The 24,302-nt window shown below is 44.2% G+C and overlaps 1 protein-coding gene across 2 annotated transcripts; it reads right to left on the reverse strand.

Moving 5' to 3' along the window:
• Positions 1 to 641: 641 nt before the first annotated feature.
• On the reverse strand, positions 642 to 24,098 carry CLDN18 (claudin 18). 2 transcript variants are annotated; one of them, XM_003895060.5, is made up of 5 exons: positions 23,637 to 24,098; positions 10,542 to 10,706; positions 9,599 to 9,716; positions 4,387 to 4,497; positions 642 to 3,329 (listed from the first exon to the last, which is right to left on the reverse strand). In XM_003895060.5, exons 1-5 carry the CDS (start codon positions 23,854 to 23,856, stop codon positions 3,158 to 3,160), a joined length of 786 nt encoding a protein of 261 aa, XP_003895109.1. In that variant the 5' UTR covers positions 23,857 to 24,098; the 3' UTR covers positions 642 to 3,157. The 2 variants fall into 2 exon arrangements, with proteins under 2 accessions (XP_003895109.1, XP_017811347.1); XM_017955858.3 differs by lacking the exon at positions 9,599 to 9,716 and having other exon boundaries at positions 23,637 to 23,859.
• Positions 24,099 to 24,302: the final 204 nt, after the last annotated feature.

Genomic DNA, 24,302 nt, shown 5'->3' on the forward strand with positions numbered 1-24,302 from the left:
AGATATCCCAGTTACATAAACATTGCCCTCTTTGTCTTAAAGTTGTGCTGCTTGGTTTTCTGCCACTTAAGTGGGTCCTTTACTTGTATTATTCCATTATCCTTATCATCCCTATTTTACAGATAAGGAAACGGAGACTCAGAAAGCTTAAGGGCTTTGCTCAAGCTAACATAGCTGGGAAGTAGTATGACCTGGATTTGAGGTTGGGCTGTTCTGACTATAAAGCTTATGCTGTTTTTGTAGCTTGATACTGCCTCAGTTTATCGAGCTGGTCAACCCAACCCTTGGCAGCATCAAGAGGGCAGGCACTGGCTCTCTTGTTTTATTGGCCCACAAACAGGCCAATGACGTTAGACACTTCGGGCTGGTGCACTTAGGGTCAGACAGGCTAAACTGGATCCTAGGACCCCATGCTGCATGCCTGGTTGCTCTGGGAACTCCTTTTCATTAAGGCTTCCAAACTTGCAGAAACCATAAACTGGTCTGGACCAACACCTAGCTGTCCTCTAGGCAGCTAGGCTGCTACTGAGCAGAAGCGGATTCTGAAAGCAGAAAATCTCCCATGAAGACGCATCCGGCATTGAGGTGCTGGGACTTCCCACCTCCACTTCCCAAAACTTACGAAAACAGAGCAGAAGCTATTCAACTGTAGGACAACAGTGTTTTTAATATTTAAGTAACAAAACATTCAGGTTAACACTCAATGCATATACAGTAAGATAGAGCAACAACAACAAAATTACAAAGCACGATCTAACTATATGGAGGCTTTCAAACAATTAAGTGTTGGATGGAGAATGGGCTTATTAAAAACCCAGCTGAGCCACATCGCACTGCCTGAGACCTGACCAGGGACTTTCTGGTGATAGGAAGGAGAGCTCATTGTGCCCCGTGGCCTTCAACTCAAATGGATGTTCTTCAACTCAAATCCAGAGAGCACTTAACAATCCCCATGCTCTAGATTGCCCAACCCTCCTCCTTGCTCTTCTTTTTTCTTTAGTTGACTTGTCTGCTCATCCTTTACCCAAACTGAGGCAGTGAGTTCCACAAATACTTCCTCTGATTTGGTCTAAATGTTGCTGTCTCAGTGAGAAGGGCCTCTGAGCTCACTGCTCTGACTCTTGATGAACACAACTTGTTATTATTTAATGGGGCATAATCCGTTCTTTCTCCAGACATAGTCTATTCAGCCTGAAGACCCTTATGAGTATTCACCAATCCCCTTGGAGGTCACTTTCGTATGTGCTATTGTTGTGAGGACTTCACTCTCAAATAGTAACCTAATGGCCAAGTTCCCCTGCACCAGTGCTGCTCTGGGTAGTTTTTAGAGATTGCTCTTACCTCAGTGTCCTAGGGGGTCTGTCTGGCTTTGGAACTGGGATGGAATTCTAGTGTCCTGGGAGGAATTTAGACTTTCTGCTCAAAAGGGCAGTGATGTAAGCTCAGGTAAGGTGTGTGGTTGCAAAGAACTTCTAGTTTTGCCCGAACATCTGACAGTCCAACCAGTCTAGGTGAATTCAGAGAAAGGAACAGCTTTCAGAGTGACAAAACTGACCAGTTTTGATGGCACACACCTGTAGTCCCAGCTACTTGGGAGGCCAGGGTAGGAGAATTGCTTAAGTGCAGGAGTTTGAGGCCAGCCTGGAAAGTGAGACCTCATGTCTAAACAAAGCAAAACAAAGCAAAACCGACCACAGTGCCAGGAAAGTGCTACTGCCAACTGGCAGTGGCTTGTAACCATGCCAATGTGGATATGTGTCACTTGGAAACATAACATTTAATTCAGGCTCAACATTTTTTTTTTTTTAAAAGAATTGGTTTTAACCTACTTCCTAGGACTTGCTGTGTTCCATTATTTACTTTTTATTTTTTAGACAGGATCTCGCTATGTCACCTGGCTGGAGTGCAGTGGTCTGATCATGGTTCACTGCAGCCCCAGCCTCCCCAGGCTCAAGTGATCCTCCCATCTCAGCCTCCCGGGATATGGGACTACAGATGTATGCCACCATGACTGGCTGATTTTTTCTCTGTATTTTGTAGAGACAGGGTTTCTCCACATTGTCCAGGCTGGTCTTGAACTTCTGGGCTCAAGTGATCCTTCCTCCTCAGCCTCCCAAAGTGCTGGGATTACAGGCATGAACCACTGCGCCCAGACATTATTTAGTTTTTACATAGCTTACACTTATTATCATGTATAATCAGAGCCATAGAAACCTCAAAGGGAGAGAATTAGGATCAGTGAACTTTTCATGGAATTTGTACTTAAGCGTGACTTTACAAAGTACCATATAGACAATGTCAAAGCAATTATTTTTTCATTTCCTTCTATCCACATGTAGGGGTGAGGCTAATTCACAGAGATAGTGTATCATTTTACTAAAACATTATTTATTTTAACTATATTTAGGACTCAAATTAAAAAAAATTTTTTTCTCATTCATCTAGGGACAATTTCTGACCCGTGACAGAAAGAGGACTCCAGTGGAGAGCTCAGGAAACTCCTAGAATGGTCTTGCTGGAATAAGAAGATGCTAACAGCAGTAGAAAGGCTTGGTTGCCTCAAGCTGAAGATCACTTTGGTTTGGTAATGTTTAAGATCACAGCGTAAGAAAACCCAGATCATGGGCTGGAGAGATTGCAAATATCTTGCTCTTATTGCTTCTTCTTCAGTAAGTGTTTATTAGTAGCCAAGCTAGGGGTGGGGAGGCAAAAGTCAAACAGCAGAAAATAATGTCTGTCGATCTACTCTTTTTCCTTTCAGAAGTTTTCTTGGGGATAAGCTGGGAACTAGATCATCAATGGGTTTATTGACTAGGAGGAAGAGGGGGGAGTTATCTAAATCATTAAAATGTGAGACAGAGATTAAAACCACATTCTCTCATCAGAGTAGAAAGTTATATTTAAAAAAAGAAATAGAGGATTGAAAATGTGAGCTATAGCCTCTAATTCATAAATGATAACTCAGCTGTTTTATGATGAAATATTTAGAGACAGAGACATGAGGCTAAGACCACTTGGCCTCTCCAAAGATGAAATCAAGGCTTTTCTAACTTCCAGCTGTGAGTCAAAAGCAATAAGAAGTCAAGATGAAATCTCCTTGTTTTTTGGGTGAGCTCTCTGGGAGTTTCCTCTGCCCGTGCTGAGAGGTCTTGGAGCATTACACATAGTCGTGCTTGGAAGGATAAGATTGTAACTCGTCCTCTGTGTGGGCACCCCCATCATATGTCTTCTTGTTTTTGGTGTTGGACCCAAAGCCAGTGCTGGCCTTGAAGCCTCCAGGCTTGTAGGCAACACTGTGGCCCGAGGCATGATAAGAAACGGCTTTGTAGCTGAAAGAAAAATAAACATTCCAAGATTGTAGATGTCTTTGTCAGGAGGCCCAACCTCCTATTTACCCTAAACTGTCTCAGTCTTGGCACTGAAAGTACAGTGTGCCTGGAAACCCATCAGTCCGGGGCAAACCAGGATAGTTAGTAACCCTGGTTTTTGGTACACTGGTTTTTCTGCCTCTGCAGTGGAACAGAAGTTCTTGCACTTTAGAGCTTTGCTGAGCCAAGAACAAAATCTCCTGAGAATAAAATAATTGTGATTCCAAATGGACATTTCTGGATGGTGGAGAGAGGTATCCCCAAATCCTCAGTAACTAATGAGTTCCCTCTGTTAATCAATAAAAATAAAGTTGAACCAGAAACAATGTCCAGGGGAACATTTTACATCAAAGGATCATAGAATTTGTGAGCTGGAAGGTACCTACGTTCAGCTCATTGCCTCAAGCTGCTCATCTCATGGATGAGGTGATAGAGGCACACAGAGAGCAAATAACCTGCTGGAGGTCACAGGGCTGGTCAGCAGCAGAACCACACTGGAATCCAGCTCTCCCCACACCAGTTCAATGTGGGGAGTTACAGCGGAGTTTCTCAGCAGCAGCACTGTTGACGGTTTGGAACAGATGCTTCTTTGCTGTGGGACAGTTCTGTGCACTGTAGGGTGTTTAGTAGTATCCCTGGCCTCTACCTGCCAGAGGCCAGTATCACTTTCCCCCACCCTCCCAAAATTGTAACAGTTAAAAATGTCTTCACGTGTTGCCAAATATCCCCTGGGGGGCAAATTGCTCCTAGTTGAGAACCATGGAGTTACAAAACAATCTCAGAAGGAACCAAGAGGGATGGATTTTTCTTACAAATAGGATCACATTTAAATCAATCTAGGCTGAAATATTCCCATTCTATCCTTTAGGTTTCCCCTAAAAGAGAAAGTTCGATAATCCTTAAGTCAAATAAAGTTCTTCCATATACCTAGATTAATTTTTTTTTGGCTGCAAGTTATACATTAAAATAGACCCTGAACAAATAAAACGTCCGGTTGCAGCGGAACAGGGAGACTCACTTGGTTTCTTCTGGTGCCAGGCCCCGGCAGGCGATGCACATCATCACACCCCCAATTAGTGTGAGGCCTCCAGCGACCCAGCCCACGAACAGAGCCGCACCAAATGTGTACCTGGGTGGGGAGATGGTGGCTGTCAATATGGTTGACTCAACTCTCCAGGCTCTGCCCACTGCACCTGGCTGTGCCTGTTCTTTCTGTCCCCACTTTTGGATTCCACATCCATCCCTGCCCATGCCTCTGAACACACACTCCTGTGGGTCACAGCCAACTGATCGATCAGGTACCCTGGAGAGTAGAATTGGGACTAAACCGAGGGGGCAAAACAGCAGGGGATTCCAGCATCACTCAACCATAATATTATAAATCTTTGTGAAACATCTCAAGAAATCTCCTTCCCCTCTCTACTGGCAAAAGAAAGTGTCTTGAAGGCTTGGCAAGAGAAATTTGAGAGATATAAAATCAATCCCAACTGGACGCGGTGGTTCACGCCTGTAATCCTAGCACTTTGGGAGGCCAAGGTTCAACTGAGGTCGGGAGTTCAAGAGCAATCTGGCCGACATGGTGAAACCCTGTCTCTACCAAAAATACAAAAATTAGCTGGGTGTGGTGGTGCACATCTCTCATCCCAGCTACTCAGGAGGCTAAGGTATGAGAATTGCTTGAACCTGGGAGGTGGAGGTTGCAGTGAGCTGAGATTGTGCCATTGCACTCCAGCCTGGGCAACAGAGCGAGACTCTGACCAAAAAAAAAAAAAAAAAAATCTCAAATTATTATTTCTGAAGGAATTTTAGTTCCTTGAGTTCTCAGTATGGGCCAATAAGCAGTCATCTTAACTTATCTCAAATAACCCTTACAACCATCCATGCAGGCAGAGCTATTACCTTCAGAAGGAACTAAGTTGAAGTGACTATTCCTTCTTTTATTGATGTCTTTACTTATTTGTTCAACAAGTCTTTATTGAGCTCCTACAATGTGCAGAGCCCTGCCCTGGTCCTGGGACACTGGGCGAACAAGGTAGACAGAGATGCTCGTGGTGCTTCTGTTCCAGCTCACAAGAGAATTCTAACTTGGGGTGGTCTGACCCCAAAGCTGGTGCCCTTCGCCTAGGGGGCCTGCCTCCAATGGGACTCAGTTACATCGGATCAGGATTGAGAACAAAATCTCCTGAGAATAAAATAATTGTGATCCCAAATGGACATCTTTGGATGGTGAAGAGCAGTATCCTTCTTCAAGTGACCAAAAACTGTTAGGATGTCAGTGCATATTTTAATGCCAGCTGATAACTTGATTTCCAGCTCCACGAGCTCTGCAGAAAAGGAGAGCTCAGCACGGAAAAGGAGTGCCTCTCCTTGGAAGTTTCCCTTTGCGTTCCCCAAAGAGCACAGGGACTGTTTGTAGAACTCGATGAATTACTAATATGTTTAAAGTCTACGACACAAGCTAAGAACGTTATACCAACAATAGGAAGACAAGTAATATGTGTGCAAACCTCTGCAACCTAAGAAAATACAATACTTTAGATGTGCTTTAAAAGCACACACATTGGCTGGGTGTGGTGGCTCACGCCTGTAATTCCAACACTTTGGGAAGCCGAGGCAGGCAGATCGCCTGAGGTTGGGAGTTCGAGACCTGCCTGGCTAGCATGGTGAAACCCCGTCTCTACTAAAAATACAAAAATTAGCTGGGCGTGGTGGCAGGTGCCTGTAATCCCAGCTACTTGGGAAGTTGAGGCAGGAGAATTGCTTGAACCCGGGAGGCAGAGGTTGCAGTGAGCCGAGATCGCACTATTGCACTCCAGCCTGGGCAACAGTCTCAAAAAAAAAAAAAAAAAAACAGCACACACATTTAGCAGGATTAAAGTAAACAATGTAAGCTTCATGACCAAGTGTAGTATTAATATGTAGAGCAAAACTGGTTGACTGAGTTCAGTCCTTGAAAAAGTTCTGGGAGAAAATTTACCTATAGGCTATTTTTATTTCCTTGGACTGGGAAAAAGACAGAAATTTGGTTTAAGGGCTTCTGCCTTGGCACGAAGAGCCCTGCCCCGTCATCCTACCCCATGTGGCTGGGGGCTGAACAGCAGATCTTTTCCTGGGGCTCTTCCTAGGGTGGTCCCTAGGTGATTTCCTGGTGACAGCCCTGGTCCGTGGGCCCTGACACAGACAGAGCCCCTGTCCTTGATACCCCTATGGATGGTTGAGTGATTGCTTAATGCTAATGATGATAACAACAATTGCTACCATGTATTAAGCTCTTACTGATACAGTGATAAGCGCTTTTTACCACTGTCTTGTTTAATTTTCCCAATAACCACTGTGATAGTATCTGTCACTCGCATTTTACAGACGAAGAGATTGAAGCTCAGCGAGGCTGAGGAACTTCTCCAATGACCCAGGAAGGATACGACATTGTTAGGATTCAAATTCAGGTCGCTTTGCCTTCAAAGCTCTCATTGTTAATGAATCTTCTGGGCATGAGGGACGAAGTCCTTTTCCTCAACTTAGATACTCTGGGTCAAGATTAGCAAACCTAAATACTTACCTGGGACAGGCAAGAAACTTAAATGAATGAAGTGAGCTAGATAGAAGAACATAATTTTGTTTTCTCAACTGTAATATATGGAAAAATCCCTATAAGCATGAGTTGGGCTATTCGGGCAGAGTGGGGACTGTGGTAAACTGGACAGAATGAGTCCTAGCCAGAAGGGCAGCTGCCTCTCAGCTGCAGAGATGGAGGTCATATGAGAATGAGGGCCCAGGGCAATGCTGCCAGATCTTCTGAGTTTTTACACAAAGCTGGAAAACAGAGTATGCGTATGTGTGTGGGCGGTGAAGTCTCCTTGTCGTAGGCCCTAGTGGTGCTCTACCATTTAACTGTTTCTGTGGGTCTCTTCCACTGCTTGTGTATTCCTTTGCCTTTACCTGCTGGCCCCTGTGGCTGCCTCTGGAATTCTAGCTTTGGTTTAGCCACTGAAGCCACTCTGCCCACAGGGACTGACTGGCACCAAGGTATGAAAGCTCAGCTCTTTAGTTTGGGGTTGAGACAACTCTGGCGTCTAATTTGCACTGCACAGCTCTCCTCAGGATCAGGCTGAGTCCCAGGGCTTCACCTGAAATCACGCCCATGCTTGGCTTCCCTTCCTTCCCGGCCCTGCTTCCCTCTCCTACTAACCCATCTCCCTTTTCTTAATGAACTCTGGCACTGGGATCCTCTTCTCAGGATCTGTTTCTGAGGGACCCAGTCCTTAACCCTTCTAATCTTTTTTTTTTTTTTTTTTTGAGACGAAGTCTCGCTCTGTTGTCCAGGCCGGAGTGCAGTGGCGCGATCTCGGCTCACTGCAACCTCTGCCTCCCAGGTTCAAGTGATTCTCCTGCCTCAGTCTCCCAAGTAACTGGGACTACAGGTGCCCACCACCACACCCAGCTAATTTTGTATTTTCAGTAGAGACGGGGTTTCACCATATTGACCAGGCTGGTCTCGAACTCCTGACCTGGTGATCTGCCCACCTCAGCCTCCCAAAGTGCCGGGATTACAGGCATGAGCCACCGCTCCTGGCCTAACCCTTCTAATTTTTAAAAGTTGGTGATTGGTTCAGATTATAAAATGAAATGTTTTATACAAAATACCTTGCAGTCTATGTACAGTGTGAGGGCAGGCAGTTTGCAGCTCTAGTCTGGGGCTTAGGCTCTGCCACTGTTACATACAACATGGCAATAACAGAGTCAGGGAACAGGAGAAGGAGGGGGGTCCCAGGACCAAGTGGAGCACTGGAACCAAAGCTCCATCAAGGTGACTGCCAAGGTCTTTCTTGGCAGCTGGGCTGTCTTGTAAGACTTCTGGGTGGAGAAAAGGAGAAGACAAAAGAAAGGGAAAGACAGCTGCCCATCCACGGAGGGGGAAGTTCAGGAGGCCTTTCAGAATTCTGTAGTCTTAATTCCAGGACTGAAGCTCCCTGCCCACAGGACAGGGGCCGGTGCTAGGGAGATGGTGTGAGAGAGTGATGGCAGGTATTAGTGCTAAGTGCAAAGTGGCTGGTAGATGGCTCCTCTGGGCAAGCGCAATGACCCCAGGTACCCAAATGCTCTGGGAAAGGTGGGCTCTTCTAAGTAGCCTGAGCAATCATTCTGGTTTGGCCATGATGGAGGAGTTTCCCAGAATGTGGAACTTGCAGTGCTAAACCTGGGAAAGTCTCAGGCAGACTGGCATGAGTTGGTCAACCTACTTCTAAGTTGCGCCTGTAACTAAGAGACCATGAGAGGAACATAGAGTAGGATTGGGGAAGTTTTTGGGGATCACTTCCTTTACATTCTTGAAATAAAGCAGAAAAATGAATGGGGATTGGAGTTCCAGGGAGCCGGAGGGTAATGGATTTATCACACCCTCATTCTCCGTCTGTACCTCATGTTGGTGTGGCCGGAAAAAATGCCAAGTGCATGCATCCAGAGATGCAGGTCACTGAGGTCTCATATTTATATTTCTTCCCAAGAACAAGATCTTTCTTTTTCAGGAATTTGCTCCAGCTTCTTGCTATGAGATATATCCGTTTAAAGTGACTACATGAATATGGGCATTGGTATTGTTTTTCCGTCTTTTAAAAGTTCTACTCTCCTTCAGACACCAAATTGTAGTGGGGTTTCAGCTCCCTCTGCCAGACTGTACCCCCTGTGAGAGCGGGGACTTTGTATCTCCAGCACTCTGAACATGTCTTGGCTTACAGCAGGTGATCAATACATTTGTAGAATAAATGAATTAATGAATGAGAGAAAGAGGCAGCTACACCAGAAAGGAACATCACTTTTCTCACCCCTACCGCACCTTGCTAATTTCTATTCAAACATTTACCTGTTCCTAGCCAGGTTCCAGTTATGGACTGTAGATGTAAGTTGATGTTCATTTACTTGCCTGGGTTAATAGTGCCTGTTTCATCGCCACCACAATGGGGCTTGTGTAAGAGTGTTAGATAAATACTATGAACTGTCACTGTATTTCAATGCAAATGTCAGATCAGCCTCAAGTCATATCACCAAGGATATTTCACTGAAATGAAGTTTATGAATTTACAGGTGATTGTTGATTTATGATATGGCATGGTTGTCTCTGATAAATTTTTGGTATTTCAGGCCCTGACAGTCACATTAGGCGCATGTGTTTAATCAGATTCTTATAACAATATTCATCATGGTGAATGACGAGACCTAGATTAGGAGGTTACCTGGTCTGAACAGTCTGCACCATCCCACCCATGCCGGTGTACATGTTAGCTGTGGACATCCAGAAGTTAGTCACCAGCATGTTGGCAAACACAGACACTCCAGCAATTGCACAAAGACCTATGGGCAAACAAAAAGAAATCTCCAGAGTTAGTTTCAAGGGATTACAATGTTTCTGAGGCAGGTTATGCCTAGATGAGTTTAGATGAGTAGGCTGCAGAATATTGTATCCTTATAACCAAGCATTGATTACTGAATTCTCGCTATGTGCTAAACATTGTGATAGGTGCTTAGAATGTTTTATCTTGCTAATTGTGGAAGGATATGTGTGTGTACAGAAAGAAATTTTTCATACATCTTGGGACCAAGGCTCAATAGTCCAAATATTTTTGGTCTGTTTCTTTGGTAATGTCAAGATATCTTCCCTTAAAATCACTTTCTAAAGCCTTGCCAAAAAAATGCCTTTTAGGGATCAAGTCACATGACTCTTTTAGGGTTGAGAACCTTTTTTTTCCAGCTGAATTTAAGATTCAAAAGCTTACTAAGTGTTTTTTTTTGTTTGTTTTTGGTTTTGGTTTTTTTTTTTTTTTTTTTTTTTTAAATAAAAAACCATTTCTTTTAATCAACATGGGGTGTCACAATGCTGCCTAGGCTGGTCTTGAACTCCTGGACTCAAGTGATCCTCCTGTCTTGGCCTCTCAAAGTGCTGACATTATAGACGTGAAGCACTGCATCCAGCTAAGAACCTCTTCTATTGGGGTTGGAGTGGCAGCTAAGACGGACCTTAGCACTCATGATACGCAATTGGGCCTCCACACTCAGATCGTGAATCTCAGTATGAAAAGTTCTGAACCACATTCAGGAGTAGGGAGGAGTCACGTTTTCTCTACCAGAATGATTTGGCTTTGACATTCCAGAAGTGGGAACTCCAGGCTCTGTGTTTACCTGAGACAATGAACATGATCCCGGAGGTCAGTGTCATGTTGGCTTTGGCAGAGTCCTCCATGCTGCCAATGCGGATGCATTTCAGGGCAAAGATGGATACCAGGAGGCCAATGGCACCCAGGACGATGCCTACGATCATCAGGGCTCGCACTGCCTGCAGCATGGCTGTGGGACAAGGGGCAAGACACAGCAGACGAATCAGACCAGCTCAGCACACTTGATTCGGCTCTGGTTTAATAAACCACAACTAACCTGCACCAAACACCTGAGAGACAGCAAAGTCCATAAACTGTGAACCTTGCCATTGTCAAAGGATGTGGAATTGTGGGAAATACAAAATACATCACTTACAATTCTCTGACTGATGAAGGACATGCACTCAGATGTCTACAGAATCAGAGAATTATGGATGGTTGGAACCGGGGAGGCCCTTGGATTGTACCTATTTCAGCTTCCTCATTTTTACAGCTTGATAATCTGGGATCCGGAAAGGGAAAATAGTTTGTCTAAGGTGAGAGTTCGAATTACTGATAGAGCTTATAGCTGTGACTTCTAACCCAAATATTTTTCTTCTCTTGTGCTTCCGTATGTGATAAAAGTTTTACATAGTTGTGTCCACTTTAGGAAACCGAGAATTCATTTATAGCATATGATGAAGCCAAGGTTGCTAAGTGATATACCAAGGATACTCAATTTTGTCCCTTTCCACAAGGAACTACTAAGATTATGGTGAGCTGTAGGTTTCAGATGTATATAAAAAGATCAGTATAACAATATTAGGCCTTTCAACTGGACCACAGTTTATCAGCAGTTCCCTTTCTAGGAATCAGTCGTACGTATAGGCCCTACAGGGACTCTTCTGCAGTGCCTTTACCTCCAGATATATCCAAAGTTGTTTCTAGTGCATCCTTAAATTGCTGTGATTCATCGCAACCATTGTTTACTGAGCCCTCCTGACTGGCCATGGGATGACAGTAGCTAACAACAGATCAGACATGGTCTCTGTTGTCATGGAGCTTATGCCAAAGTGGGGAATGACAGTCACTAAGCGTGCCTATTACAAGTATAAATAATTTAACAAGGAAGACAAATTAGTCCTTCATGTATTCCAGTAGGCAAGGCCCCTAGTGTGGGTTGGTATGGTGGAGCTGAACTGCAAAACTGTGTGGAGATACTTATGTGCTAGACACCAATTATTTTATTCCTCCAGTATATCCCCTTTTTTCCTAAGTCCATGATTTTTGAAGGAGTTGCCATGTCTTCAATCACTGTTTTTCAAACTACTTAAAAATTTAAATTTCCAATCTGTCACAAATTGACATCCTGGCAAAATACAAAATCACCTGCTTGAGTGTCACAGACATGTCAAATTGTTATAAATGTTTAGAAATATTTATTCTTGATTTCGGTACCAGAACTGTTCAGGTGGGTAACACATAGTTTGTGCGCCAGCTTGGTACACAGGCCCTACTTTGAGTAGTGATACTGACCTCGATCTTTCAGGCCCTGACTTTATACCCGGTGCCTTGACCATGGCAAATTAATCCAGCATGGGCATCTGAGTCAAACCGGGCAGATGAGACACTTACACAGAATGTCTGTGCTGGACACAGAGAGCATCCAGCCAGTCTCTCTCCAGGGACTGAAAGTATAAGATGCTGTCCTGGGCGTCCAACGTTTCCTTCAGGCGGTGAGCTGCTGTATAATGGCAAGCAGACCAAACCCAACAGGGAGGTAGAGAGCCCTGACAGTCAGTGTTTGAGCTCCTGACTCCAGCTTTTCCTATGGTCCACATACATTCTTTCCTTAGGTTTCAGGTGCTATCCCAGCACCATTATTATTATTATTATTATTATTATTATTATTATTATTATTTTTTTTAAATCCCTACCTGTTTGAACTAATTCAGGTTGGGGTTCTGTTACTTGAAATCAAGTGGTTCTAACTTATGAAAGATGGTTTCATCAGTGTCTAGACATGCTAACCTTTAAAGTCTTATTGTTTTTGGAGAGTTTCCACCCCTCCAAGTTCAAAGTCATGACCAGAGTGCTGCTGAAGCCCCTTGCAGATGTGAGGGGACCTCTCACACCAAGTCTTACAGCTGCAAAGACATCGCATTCCGCAGTGTGGTATCAGAGAAGAAGTAAAGGGCATCATTTTTCTTTTTTGGGAAATTGCTGATTTTTTCCCTAGTTATATAAACAATAACTGCTCAATATAAAAATTTCAAGATGTATAGAAAACTATAAATAGGAAATAAAAAACAATAACCTGCTATTCCAACTCTTGGAGATCGCCACCTTTAGCATCCTGGTGGGTAGTTTTCCAGGAAGGAATTTTTTAAAAAGGAGAAGCAAAACCCTCATGAGGCTCCCCCTGTCACCTGGACCCAAGGGAGCAAGTCAGGAGCCAGCTAGAAATGCAGATGGAGACCTTGCCAAGTTTTAACTAGAAGGGGATTGTGGGGTACACTCAAAGGAGGTGTCATTCCTACCCTCAGTGAGACCAGTTAATAATACCCAGGCAAAATTGAAATTTGGAAATGGAAAAGAAACAGGAGAAATGCTTATCACTTTTTTTCTCTTTGAAGGAGATACTGAGGGAATCTGCCTATAGGGCTATAGGCAAAAGGCTCAGAGGAAACTGTGAACAAAACAGAAAGTTCTGTCCTGCCTTAGTTTTCACAGGCAGTTGCTACTTTTGAGTGAAAGCTAGTAAGGAATTTTCAGACATTAAAAAATATAATCCATGGGAAAAAAAAACCCTACGATGCAGATAATATAATTATCACCCATTTTATGGTTGAAGAAATGGACACTCAGGTGAGGTAACTTGCCCAAGGACACACATCAAGGGAAAGGAGGCGGAACTGGGAGTCAAATCCAAAACTGCTTCAAAATCATTATTTTTCCATCACAGCACATTGTTTTGAGGCACCTTATTCTGGAAAAACAGGTAGAGTCCTGCCTTCCATCAAGGTACAAGGATCTGTAAACTCTTACAGAATGTATCCTCCAAATTTGGAGACGCAACCATAAACAATCATGTTCCGAAATGGATGCTAAGAATGTGGAAGAAAGCACTCTCCAAATCGTCTTAGGGAATAACCTGGCCTGGTAGATTATTTATAAATGTGACTCTCAAGATGACAGCATTCCCATCTCCTCCAGCAGTCCTGGGAGAGAACTCTCTCCAGTCACCTTGGGAAGATTTCCCTCTCCTACAACAGCCAACATCATGGGCATCTGAGTCAAACATCAGTGGAGCTGCCAGCATATTCACTCTAAGGTGTGTTTGTATCATAAAGCAATTTGTCATGCCAGAAAAATCGGCAATCAATGAGAAATTTTGAAAAAGGAGAGTTAGATAATGTAGAACTTGTTCAAGTGCCTCCTGCAATGTCTGAGGAACAGAGGCCCTAGCAGCCTTCTCACCAGATATCTGTCTGAAGTATGAATGACAGTGTCCACCTATTCTAGTTCTATCCCATTGATCTCTATATACTTGATTCTGATTCTCTTCTCCCTAAAGAAACTTCTGATTTTAACTTTGCTTCTCTGCTGGGAAGAGAATTCTACAAACAACGATCGTCAGTCTTGGTCCCACTGGCACCTGTCATGGGGGCAGGTACCAGTAAGTGGGAGGAAATTGGCTCCCCTGCTTATGGCTAGAAACCTCCTATGTCTAGTAATGACATGGAGATTCATGGTGGTAAACTCACCTTCCCCTCCACCTGCACGGTCCTACCCTCTGGGATCCTAATCTTCTCTATAGATAAGTAAACAGAGAAAACTGCCACAAAGCAGGTAGCAGGTAGGTTTCTCTCTTAGCCATTTTTTCTCTTACTTGATATTCTGATCAAGAGGCTTATCAGCTGATAACAGGTGAGTCAACAGGCTCTAAAGACTGATTCCCTGCACCAAAAGTGTGACTACAGCATTCTTCCCAATGAACAATGAAGTGTTATCAGACCTGAAGGGTGGGCAGGATTCAGGGCTGAAAGAAGCAAACAGAAAAATGGGAACTCAGTGTTCCCTCCCTGTTGCAAAACACCTTAATTCCCCAAGTAGCTGTGAGCTGACAGGTGAGGTGCTCTCGGGTGTGGTTTTTTTCAACACAGGCTGCACCTGAGCATCTTCTGGGGGCGCTTTTAAAGAGATATTAATGTTTGTTCTCACCCCCAGAGATTTTCATTTAATTATTCAATAACAAAATTTCAAGGAATAATGCGAGACAACAGCTTTCAAGAAGGGCTCAGCAGAGGTACTCAGAGTGGAGAGTTGGGCTGAAAGAGTGTTCTCAGGGGCTGGCATCACTAAGTGGAAGTGGGAGTGAGGGTGATGGGACAGCAGTTCACTAGCAGCCAAAGGCCTGGACCGGGGCCCTGGTGGAGTAGGGGGATGGGAGGAGCCATACCTTCAGGCATAGCTTGGTCCTAGACTGGAGACAAGAGGGCTAATGGAGGAGCCCAAAGGAGGGGAGCTCAGAAGACGGTAGTCTGAGGCCAGACCCCAGAAGAAAGGCTCTTGAGAATAAGATGGGAGAGGCTAGATTCTCTAGAGATTCCAGGGAATCAACACAGAAGTCCTTAGTACCTTGTAAAATTCTACAGAACAATGTGACACCAGGTGAGTGTTATTAGGTAAGTCATTTAAGCTCAATGAAAACGAGTCCTCAGTTCTGGAGGGAGTCAAAGATATCTCTTGCATAGATATGTGAGGATCAGATGCTACTTGGCATAAACCTAAGCCAGGCTCAATAAATATCAGTTTCCTCTCCTTCTCTAAAAACAACGTATCCCTTGGCAAATCCACATAGCTTTGACTTGTACTAACTGTATACAAATGTGAATCCTCTCACATGATGATGAAATATGGTTGAGGATTTGAAACAGCCATGTGTGTGAATTGCTATGGGCAAGAGGGGAAGACAATTTGAAAAGAGGAAGAAAAGAAAGGCCTGGACCTAGCAGCCTTTAGTAGTGGGGAAGATCAGGAAAAATGAACACAAGACCCTCAATGAGCAGGGGAGCTAGCTGACAGGAGAGGCGGCATAGGTGGTTTCTATCTTCACTGACCTTCCTCTTCACCTCTGCTATGATTTGAATGTATCTTTCCCTCTAAAATTTATATGTTGAAACGTAATCCCCAGTGCAATACTACTGCGAGGTGAGGTCTGTAGGAGGTACCCTCAGGAATGACATTAATGCCCTTATAAAAGGCCTTGAGGGAGCCTGTTTGTCTCTTTTGCCCTTCTGTCCCTTCTGCCATATGAGGACACAGCAAAAGGCACTATCTTTGAAGAGCATGAACCCTTACCAGATGGAATCTGCTGACACCTTGATCTTGGACTTCCCAGCCTCCAGAACTGTGAGAATAAATTTCTGTGGTTTATACATTACCCAGTCTAAGATAATCTTGTTATAGCAGCAGGAACTGTCTAAGACATCCTTTAAGGTGAGATCCACCTACAACTCTGATGATGTGTCTCCCCACCAAGAAATGATGCTGCACCACTGACTAGGCCATCCTAGGGCATGATGCTTTGTGGTAGCTGCCCCTGCCATCTAAATGGGGACCACCACAGCTGCAAGCTGAGCAGGCATTCTGGTTCCTAGCTTTTCTCATTGAGAAATCAGGGCAAGCAGCCTCATTTACCTAGGTTGAAGGTTCTCTTGAGCTGTGTAGACCTGTTCTCAGCTCCCTGTGGTATCTTCATCATACACAATAACGTGTAACTTTTAGATGTTTGTCCACATATTTGAAGAGGCATGCTGATGCTGAAATATCTTTCTCTTTTGAAGAGAGAGAAAGCAGCTTTACTGAACACCAATAGACTCCCCAACTTTATAACTAACTTATAATCACTTCACCTTCTAGGGCTGGTTTCTTCTACCGGAAAATGGGGAAAGACAAACTGGTTTCATAACCAGTGAAACCATTCAGCCAATAGCAAGAAATAAACAGACAAGTTCCTTTCAAAAGGATACTTATGAGAAGTCTCACTTTTTTCCCTTATGGATTTTTGATTTAGATTTTGTGAAGGTTTTGTGAAACTGTTCTCTGGATTAAATGTGGTCTGGTTTAAAACTTCACTCCTGTGTGTGTAAATATGATTTATAGGTTGATAGGAAACTCTGTAACTCTCCCGTGGCTGTTGTTTTTACACACTGAAGCAGAAGGGGGAAAATGTAGATAGTCATATAAAAAAAAAAATCAAAACCCTCAGTGCCTGCAAAGGGGCTGAGATATAGTGAAGTACGCAGAACACGGGTAGGATGGGGATGGGAAGGGAGAACACAGGGCCTTAAGTGATCTTTCCTTTGGATATTTGAATTCATAAAATGTTTTTGAGTTTGGAGGAAAAAAAGGCTAGAAGATCAAATGTCCTAAGTGTTTGAGAGCCCTGAGTGATGTAGACACAGCAGTGATGATTTAGTGATGCCAAGAGCTAGATCTTGTAAATGGGTCACAGGGCACTTTGTTTGTTTGTTTGTTTGTTTGTTTTTTGAGACAGAGTCTTGCTGTCAGCCAGGCTGGAGTGCAGTGGGGTGATCTCAGCCCACTGCAACCTCTGCCTCCTGGGTTCAAGCAATTCTCCTGTCTCAGCTTCTCGAGTAGCTGGGACTACAAGCGCACACCACCATGCCCGGCTAATTTGTTCGTATTTTTAGTAGAGACAGGGTTTCACCATATTGGTCAGGCTGGTCTTGAACTCCTGACCTTAGGTGATCCACCCACCTTGGCCTCCCAAAGTGCTGGGATTACAGGAGTGAGCCACCGTGCCCGGCCCAGCACTTTCATATAAATGTCTTACTGTGAGGCGTTTCACAAATGGGGAAAGTGAGGTCCAGAGATGTAGGTGGCCAAGCTGTGCCCTTGATTCTAGCTCACTTCCCTCTAACTGTAAGGCTTACCACTTTACCAAATTTAGTCAAAATGTTTGCAAGCACTTTAGAAAAAGCATTACTTGACTGTGATGTCAAGCCAGGGACATTATGGAGCCAGGGACATGAGTTTGCCATATCTTTGCCCCCTCTCCATTCTGCTTATTGTTGGCCCTTTACTCGTCCTTTCCACTGTTTCCAGGGAAGGCAAGTGTGAATGGGATGCAAGTCATCCATGCTTTAAACTTAATTCATACTCCTAATTTCACATCATTGATGATATTGTTACAAATGGGTCAACGCCCATATACCCTCTGCGCTTATTGTGCTCAAGCCGAGACCAAGCTCTTCAATTCTAAAGGCAGCCCATTCCTGCATTTAGAAACAGGGTCTGGGCAGGGGGAAAGGATGCAGACTTGGAAGTCTTTGCCTTATGTTCACATCCTGTTTCTGCCATCTTCTATCCATGAGGCCTTGGGCATGTCCTTCCCTCACCCCCAGCCTCAGTTTTCAACTTTTTAAACCTAAAGCTAATACACATTTTCCTGATTTTTGTAAAGATTAAGCTGAAGAGCCAATATGCAGCTCAATAAATAGTAGTTATTTTACTTCTGGCACTGTCCTCAGAGCACTGCATGCTGTATCAACTGTGTGGAATACAATGAGATTGAATCTTGAGCTATCAGTTATACAGAGCTGGTAACATACAAGTATGCAGTCCTGCTACCACCACCATTTACTTCATTAATCTATCTTTAGTTTACACAATACAGCCTGTTGCATTGAATTACATTCTTCTACAACTGTAAGTTCCAAAGAGACATGATACATTTTTGTCAGATGAATGAAAAGTTAAGTGAGATATTGCAAGAACAGAGATTGTGCTTAGGAAGAATTTAATAACTGGTAATGATTATTATAATTATTTATTTATATTTATTTTTTGAGGTGGGATCGTGCTCTGTTGCCCATGCTGGAGTGCAGTGGCATGATCACTGTGGCCTTGAATTCCTGGGTTCAAGTGATGATCCTTCTGTCTCAGCCTCCTGCGTTGCTAGGATTACAGGTGCAAGCCACTGTGCCCAGTGATAATTATGATTATTAACTAAAGTATTATAGGTATCTGCCTTTTGCCTTTCTGTAAACACTTTAAGGCTTACTTCTGTGCTAAAAAGTGATACTTTTCTGGGTTCTAGGTCAAAATTAAACTCTCTGGGAGAATCATTGCAAACTTACATTTCTCCCTCCAGGCATTTCATCCAGCTCCTCTGCTTCAGGTCTGTCTTCCCCAGTTCCTCGTCAAGCGCAAGAAAATACTTTACACAGCTGTTTCTGATGGGAAGTTAGGCATTAGGTCCTGGCTGGTTGTTATTCCTTCCAGCTCCTTTAGGAGCCCCACAAGTGTCCTCTTGGGCTGTTTTATCTCCTTGCATTGTTGCCTTTAGCTTTTGAGTTTCTTTCGAGCCTTTTCCTCCTGGTAATCTTCCTGCCCATTCTTACGCTCTTCAAATATTTTATTTTTAGAGATGGATGAAGTTTCACTTTGTTGCCCAAGATGGAGTACAGTGGCATGATCACAGTTAACTGCAACTTCTAACTCCAGCTCCAGTGATCTTCCTGCCACAGTCTCCCGAATAGCTGGGATTACAGGCATATACCACTGTTCCCAGCTAGTTTTAAAAAAATTTAAACTTACTGTAGAGATGGGATCTCATTTTGTTGCCCAGGCTGGTCTTGAACTGCTGGCCTCAAGCAATCCTCCCACCTTGGCCTCCCAAAGTGCTGGGATTATAGGTGTAAGCCACCACTCCCAGCTCCTGCCCATTCCTTATCTAAGTCATCAAATAGATATTTGTATTTTGGGGTGCCAATTTGTAGCGCAGCCATTCCTGCTGCATGGGGACTGTCTGCTTTTAAGTCCACACTCTTCTTGAAGGCCACAGATTTTCAGTGATTTAAAGTACCTCCTTTTCTGCAAACTCAATCCCAAGAAGTGTTTTTTTCTGGCTTTTGGTGAAATCCTCTTCCCTCAACTCAGATAGGCAGAACTGGGGTACACTTCTCTGGTGGCTGCTGGGAACTGTCCCCCAGTTCCCATGGTGGTTCAGCCCAGCTTGACTTTTCACAGCACAACTAGGAGACAGGACACAAAGCAGCACCCACTTCCTACTTCTCCAACCCCCTATGCTTGTTGTGGGCCATGCTGGGTTTTGTGGGCGATGAAAGACAGGCATATCAGAGTCCTCTGGCCACAATCTTACCACCGACAGAGCTTACCAACAGATGGTCTTGTGACCAACAGTTTCCAAGAGCCCTCAATGCATTGCTACTGGCCCTGACATTCACATTTGCTGTCCTCCAGATGGGATTTGAGGAAGTCATTTCTTCCAGCTTCCCTAAAATCCTTCTCAGAGAGCCAAGGACCTCTCCTTTTGTGGGTCTGAAACATCTCAGATTTCCATGAGTGGCAACTGGGTTCCCTTTCTAAGAGGTCTGGCCTGACATGGAATAAAAGTACCTAGCATCACCAGTTCTCCCACCTCTCTTCCTCTCTCCCTCTCTACTTTCTTCTTTCTCGCCTTCCCTTCCTCTCTCCCTCATCCACTGTTCCTTTCTTCCTCCTTGCTTTTTGAAAAAAATGTGCTTTTACCCGTCCCCCGCCCATGGCCATATTTACATTCCTCTGTTATTAAATGCTAGGGAATTTTTACATTGTAGAAATTTACCTCAAACCCCTCCTCTTTCCTGATTCCAGGCCATCCCCACCAAAATGTCTAGCTCTGAATTACACACTATATATTATCTTGTATCAGATGATAGTTTACACATATAATTCAATCATATTTGTTTGAATATAAATTAATGGTATATCTTCTTCTGCAATCTCATTGGTTTTGACTATTTGATGTTCAGGGAATTATCTGTCTGGCAGAACTGAAATAAGTGTGGTTGATGTGTTGCAGCCCAGGCAGTTACGATTCAAATGCTCCCTGTGGTAGAGACAGTAGGTGCTCACCGAATAGCTATGTGCTCCTACATCTCCCAGCTCCTGGGGCCATATGGCTAGTTCTGGCCAATGCACTGTGAGTGACATGTGTTACTTTCAGATTGAAGCAGTTAAGAACTGTTGTGCCTCCTTCAAGCCTTTACTCTCTTGCCCCAGCAACTTTGAATAATGTAGCTACAAGGAGGCTGCTCTTCCTACAGTGGACTTTATGTGGGCAGGAAGTAAACTTTTGTTGTGTTAAGCCATTGAGATGTTTAGGTTTGTTTGTTGCAGCAGCAGACATTAACTACTCTGACTAATAGAGTCTCTGAACTCTAGCCTCTGCAACACAGTAGGCATGCAAGAGATATTTGTTAAATACATGATTGGATGAACAAACGGATCTGTTCCAGGCAGGAGGAGGACCAGGTCCTTTTCTATATATGGAGCCATAATAACAAAAAGTTTGCAGTACAGAAATGATTTACTGTCCTTTTTGGGGGAAGACCTTAACCTGTTTTTAGTTCAATGGCTTGCATAAACACTTAAAATGAACTATTCGTACTATTTAATTCAACTTAGTTTATCAATCCTTTGCTGAATACTCACTCTACCAGGCCCTTTTCTGGGAACTGGGGAAATAATTCTTATCTAGTGAAGGGAACCACCACATAGAAGCTGAATGAGACAAATGTAAAAATAACCAAGTTAATAAGCTAAAGTTCTGACTCAGACAGAACTCCCTCACTGAAACTGTCCTGATTTTCCCCCCTCCTGACTCTTCCTACTGAATAACCACTTCCTTTCTGGTGCTCCAAACATCTGTGTCAAAGCCCCATGCCATGTGTTGCCTTTGCTTTGATATTCACGCACACGCCTGTCCCCTCCGCTGGAATTTACGGTGCCGACAAGACCAGTTTTGTGTTGTGTACTCTTTGTAGGTATGCAATAAATGCTTCTTAGATTTGAGAGCAGTGTCACGAGGAGCGAATATGCTCAATGCTATGAGAATGCTCTGGGTTTGGTACAGACTTGTGGAATCTTTATTCAATTTGGGGGCTTGAGGAGGTGTGGGGGAAGATTTGTGAGAGGACAGTTGGGGTGGTGGAGGGGGGAATTCAGGGGAGCAGGAGCAATGGGTGTCCAGGACCAAGTCCAGGGTACTGAAAGGACAGAAGAAACAGGATGGGGGGTAAGAGACCGCCACGGAAGTTAGGTGAGGGGTTAGGAAGGTTTGGTGTCAGGCTGTTATGTGTGTACCTAATTAAGCTGGGAATGGGGAACCACAGAAGTTGGTTGGGTTTTGAAATGTCTAAGGAGATGAGAACTGAGAACTAGGAGTTAGTGACTAAAAGACTCCTCTTTATCCTCTGCTATGGTCAAAAAAGCAAACATTCTAAAGAGATGAAGGATAGAAACCAGACTGAGAAAGGCTAAGGGTGAGAGGTAGTGGAAAAATTTAGTCTTTTAATTTGGTTTGTCAGTGACCCAGGAGAGAGACAGAACTTGACAATGATCAGGATCAACAGATTTCCCCGGAAAGGAGGCCGTATGCATAAGTGAGGAGAAGAGATGAAAGAGGCAAGGAGGAGAGGGGATGACCAACAGGGCATGATCCCAGACAGGTGGCATGAGGCCTTCAGAGCCCTGCTGGGGAGGTTGACCTTAGCAGGAGAGTTTGACCTTAGCAGGAAAGCAGGGAGGAGAATCTTGTTCTGTCAAGGGGGAGAGGTGGAGCTATTCTAACAGGGTGTCATGGAGACAGGATCTGTTGATAGAATAGGAGTGACAAGCACAGTGGAGGCAATGGAGTTTGCCCATTTAGGAGAGTGGGAATATTCAGGAGCCCCGTGTATGGAGACTGTGATACAGAGTGAGCAAGAGATTGATAATATGTAGTAGGGCCCTGGGGAGAGGTTATTGAACATGAAGTCATAAGATATCATGCCTTAATTTTGAATATGAGGACAATCTTTTCCTTTATATGATAGTTAAAATTAGACATAATTAGCAACTCAACACTCCGTGTCACATTTCCTGAGTCTCACCTCTCCCCTCCCACTACAGCATAATCCCTCCTCAGTTTGGTTCTCTTTTTTCTGGCCAGGTTCTACCTCCCTTGCTTCCCTAAGCAGGTCTTTCCACAGAGTCAGTGATCCTATTGGTCCTGCAATGAGTGGCTTCCAAAAAACAGAATAAATAATCCAGTTCTTCTACTCTGACACCCATCTTCTATTTCTTTCTGAAAATGAACTTGGATTAGTTGAATTGCTTTTCACAATTCAATTCAGTTTCAAGGGCTCTGCAGCCTCTTCACAATTTCTTGCAAATTTATTTCCATCCGCTTGTTTATAAAAGGTATTTGTTTCAGAGAGGCAAAACCTAACATTGTTCTCCTTTCTCCATCACACTCACATCTTGGCCACCCCTTAGAGCCACTAATTAGCTTGATTTATTATTTTCTTGTTTGCATTTAAAAAATATAAATAGAGCTCCCATATTATTCAGAATGCAAAGTTGCGATGATGCATATTTGAAGTAATTATCTGTATTAAAAGCAGGGGTTTATTTCATCTTTAGGGGTGAAAAGATGTCACATTTGTAATTATATTTATATTTTGACACAATATAATTATAATTCTGTAATTATATTTTGATATACATTGATTTTTAGGACAGTATACCAGATATTCTTAATACAAATGCAGAGAAAGAATATTTATAATTTAATGGCAACATTCTTTTTGGTACCCACAGAGACTCCAACTTTGAAAAATTTAATTGAAATGGAAAGAAAATGAAATTAGCTCTCAATAAACTTTTCCAGATATAACAAAATACTCAGCATCCTGCTTCCCTGCTGCCATGTATGTGCAGGCAGGAGCAAGCCACGTGCATGTAATGCACACAATTTATTTTCTCCTTGAGAAACACGAGTTTATTCCAGGTATCATGAACATACCCTTACAGTAGACCCATTCCTCTTGAGGCCTGCCTCCTTACTAGCGATTCCGTCACCTTCAGTATTAACCCTCCGATTTTCTCCTGCATGACTGTTGCCCTATTTGACACAAGCCAGCTTCTCCTTTTATTCACACCTTTTATTCTGAGCCAGAGCTGCCAGGGTCCTCACCCAGAGGCGGAAGTGGGGCTCAGCGCAAACGCCCCCTTCCCTGCGCTCACCTGGCTCACCTGGCCCTGCCCCGGGGTGTGCGGTGCCTACCTGGAAGGCCCAGGATGGTGAAATAGGGCCTGCACTCGGTGAACCCCGAGCTCTGCCTCACGCAGCTCCTCCAGAGCCCTTCGTACTGGAACACGGAGGTGACGGGGTTGTCGTACAGGTCCTGGGTGCTCCACATGTCCATCCCGGTGGCCGCGATGCAGCCCGCCAGCCCCAGGATGGACAGGAGGAACGCCACCACTTGGCATGTGGTGGTGGACATGATCCCGGCCGCCCGCCCTGCCGCTGCGAGAAGCTGCCGCCCTCCTGCTGCCGAAGGTGTGCAGCTAACGCGCTCCTGAGGGGAGCTCTTCTAATCAGATGGTTTCCCTAGGCTCTCAGTATTTGCTCACAGTGTTTTCCTTAGATAGCTCGGTTTCACTCCTGGTTCAAGGGCATTATTTTTACATTTGTTAGAGAAGCGGGCCCAAGAGGCACTTGTCTGCGCTCCACATGCCGGGTGGGTTCAGCGCAGAGCCGTGCCAGGGCGCAGAATTCCCTGCTCCAGGCCGGACCGGCCTCCCTCCAGCTCTGGCTCCTCGGAGAGCGCCGTCTTCTGGAGAAAAGGCTGACGTATCCCCACCACTGGGAACGTGACTGCAGACCACTTTGGCTGACCTTGCTTAACATGGCCCTGGGAAGCACCCACCGTGCTCTGTTTTAAACCAG

The sequence above is a fragment of the Papio anubis genome, chromosome 2 (genome assembly GCF_008728515.1).
Source record: "Papio anubis isolate 15944 chromosome 2, Panubis1.0, whole genome shotgun sequence".
NCBI classification, from domain to species: Eukaryota; Metazoa; Chordata; class Mammalia; order Primates; family Cercopithecidae; genus Papio; species Papio anubis.

What these genes read in the sequence shown, in the direction of transcription:
- CLDN18 (XM_003895060.5), bottom strand. Translation starts at nt 23,856, where the DNA reads ATGTCCACCACCACATGCCAAGTGGTGGCGTTCCTCCTGTCCATCCTG. An exon ending in GATCATGTTCATTGTCTCAG is followed by an intron (nt 9,717 to 10,541) that starts GTAAACACAGAG and finishes GTTTGCCCATAG; the next exon opens with GTCTTTGTGCAATTGCTGGA. An exon ending in CTGGCACCAGAAGAAACCAA is followed by an intron (nt 3,330 to 4,386) that starts GTGAGTCTCCCT and finishes TTTTTCTTTCAG; the next exon opens with CTACAAAGCCGTTTCTTATC.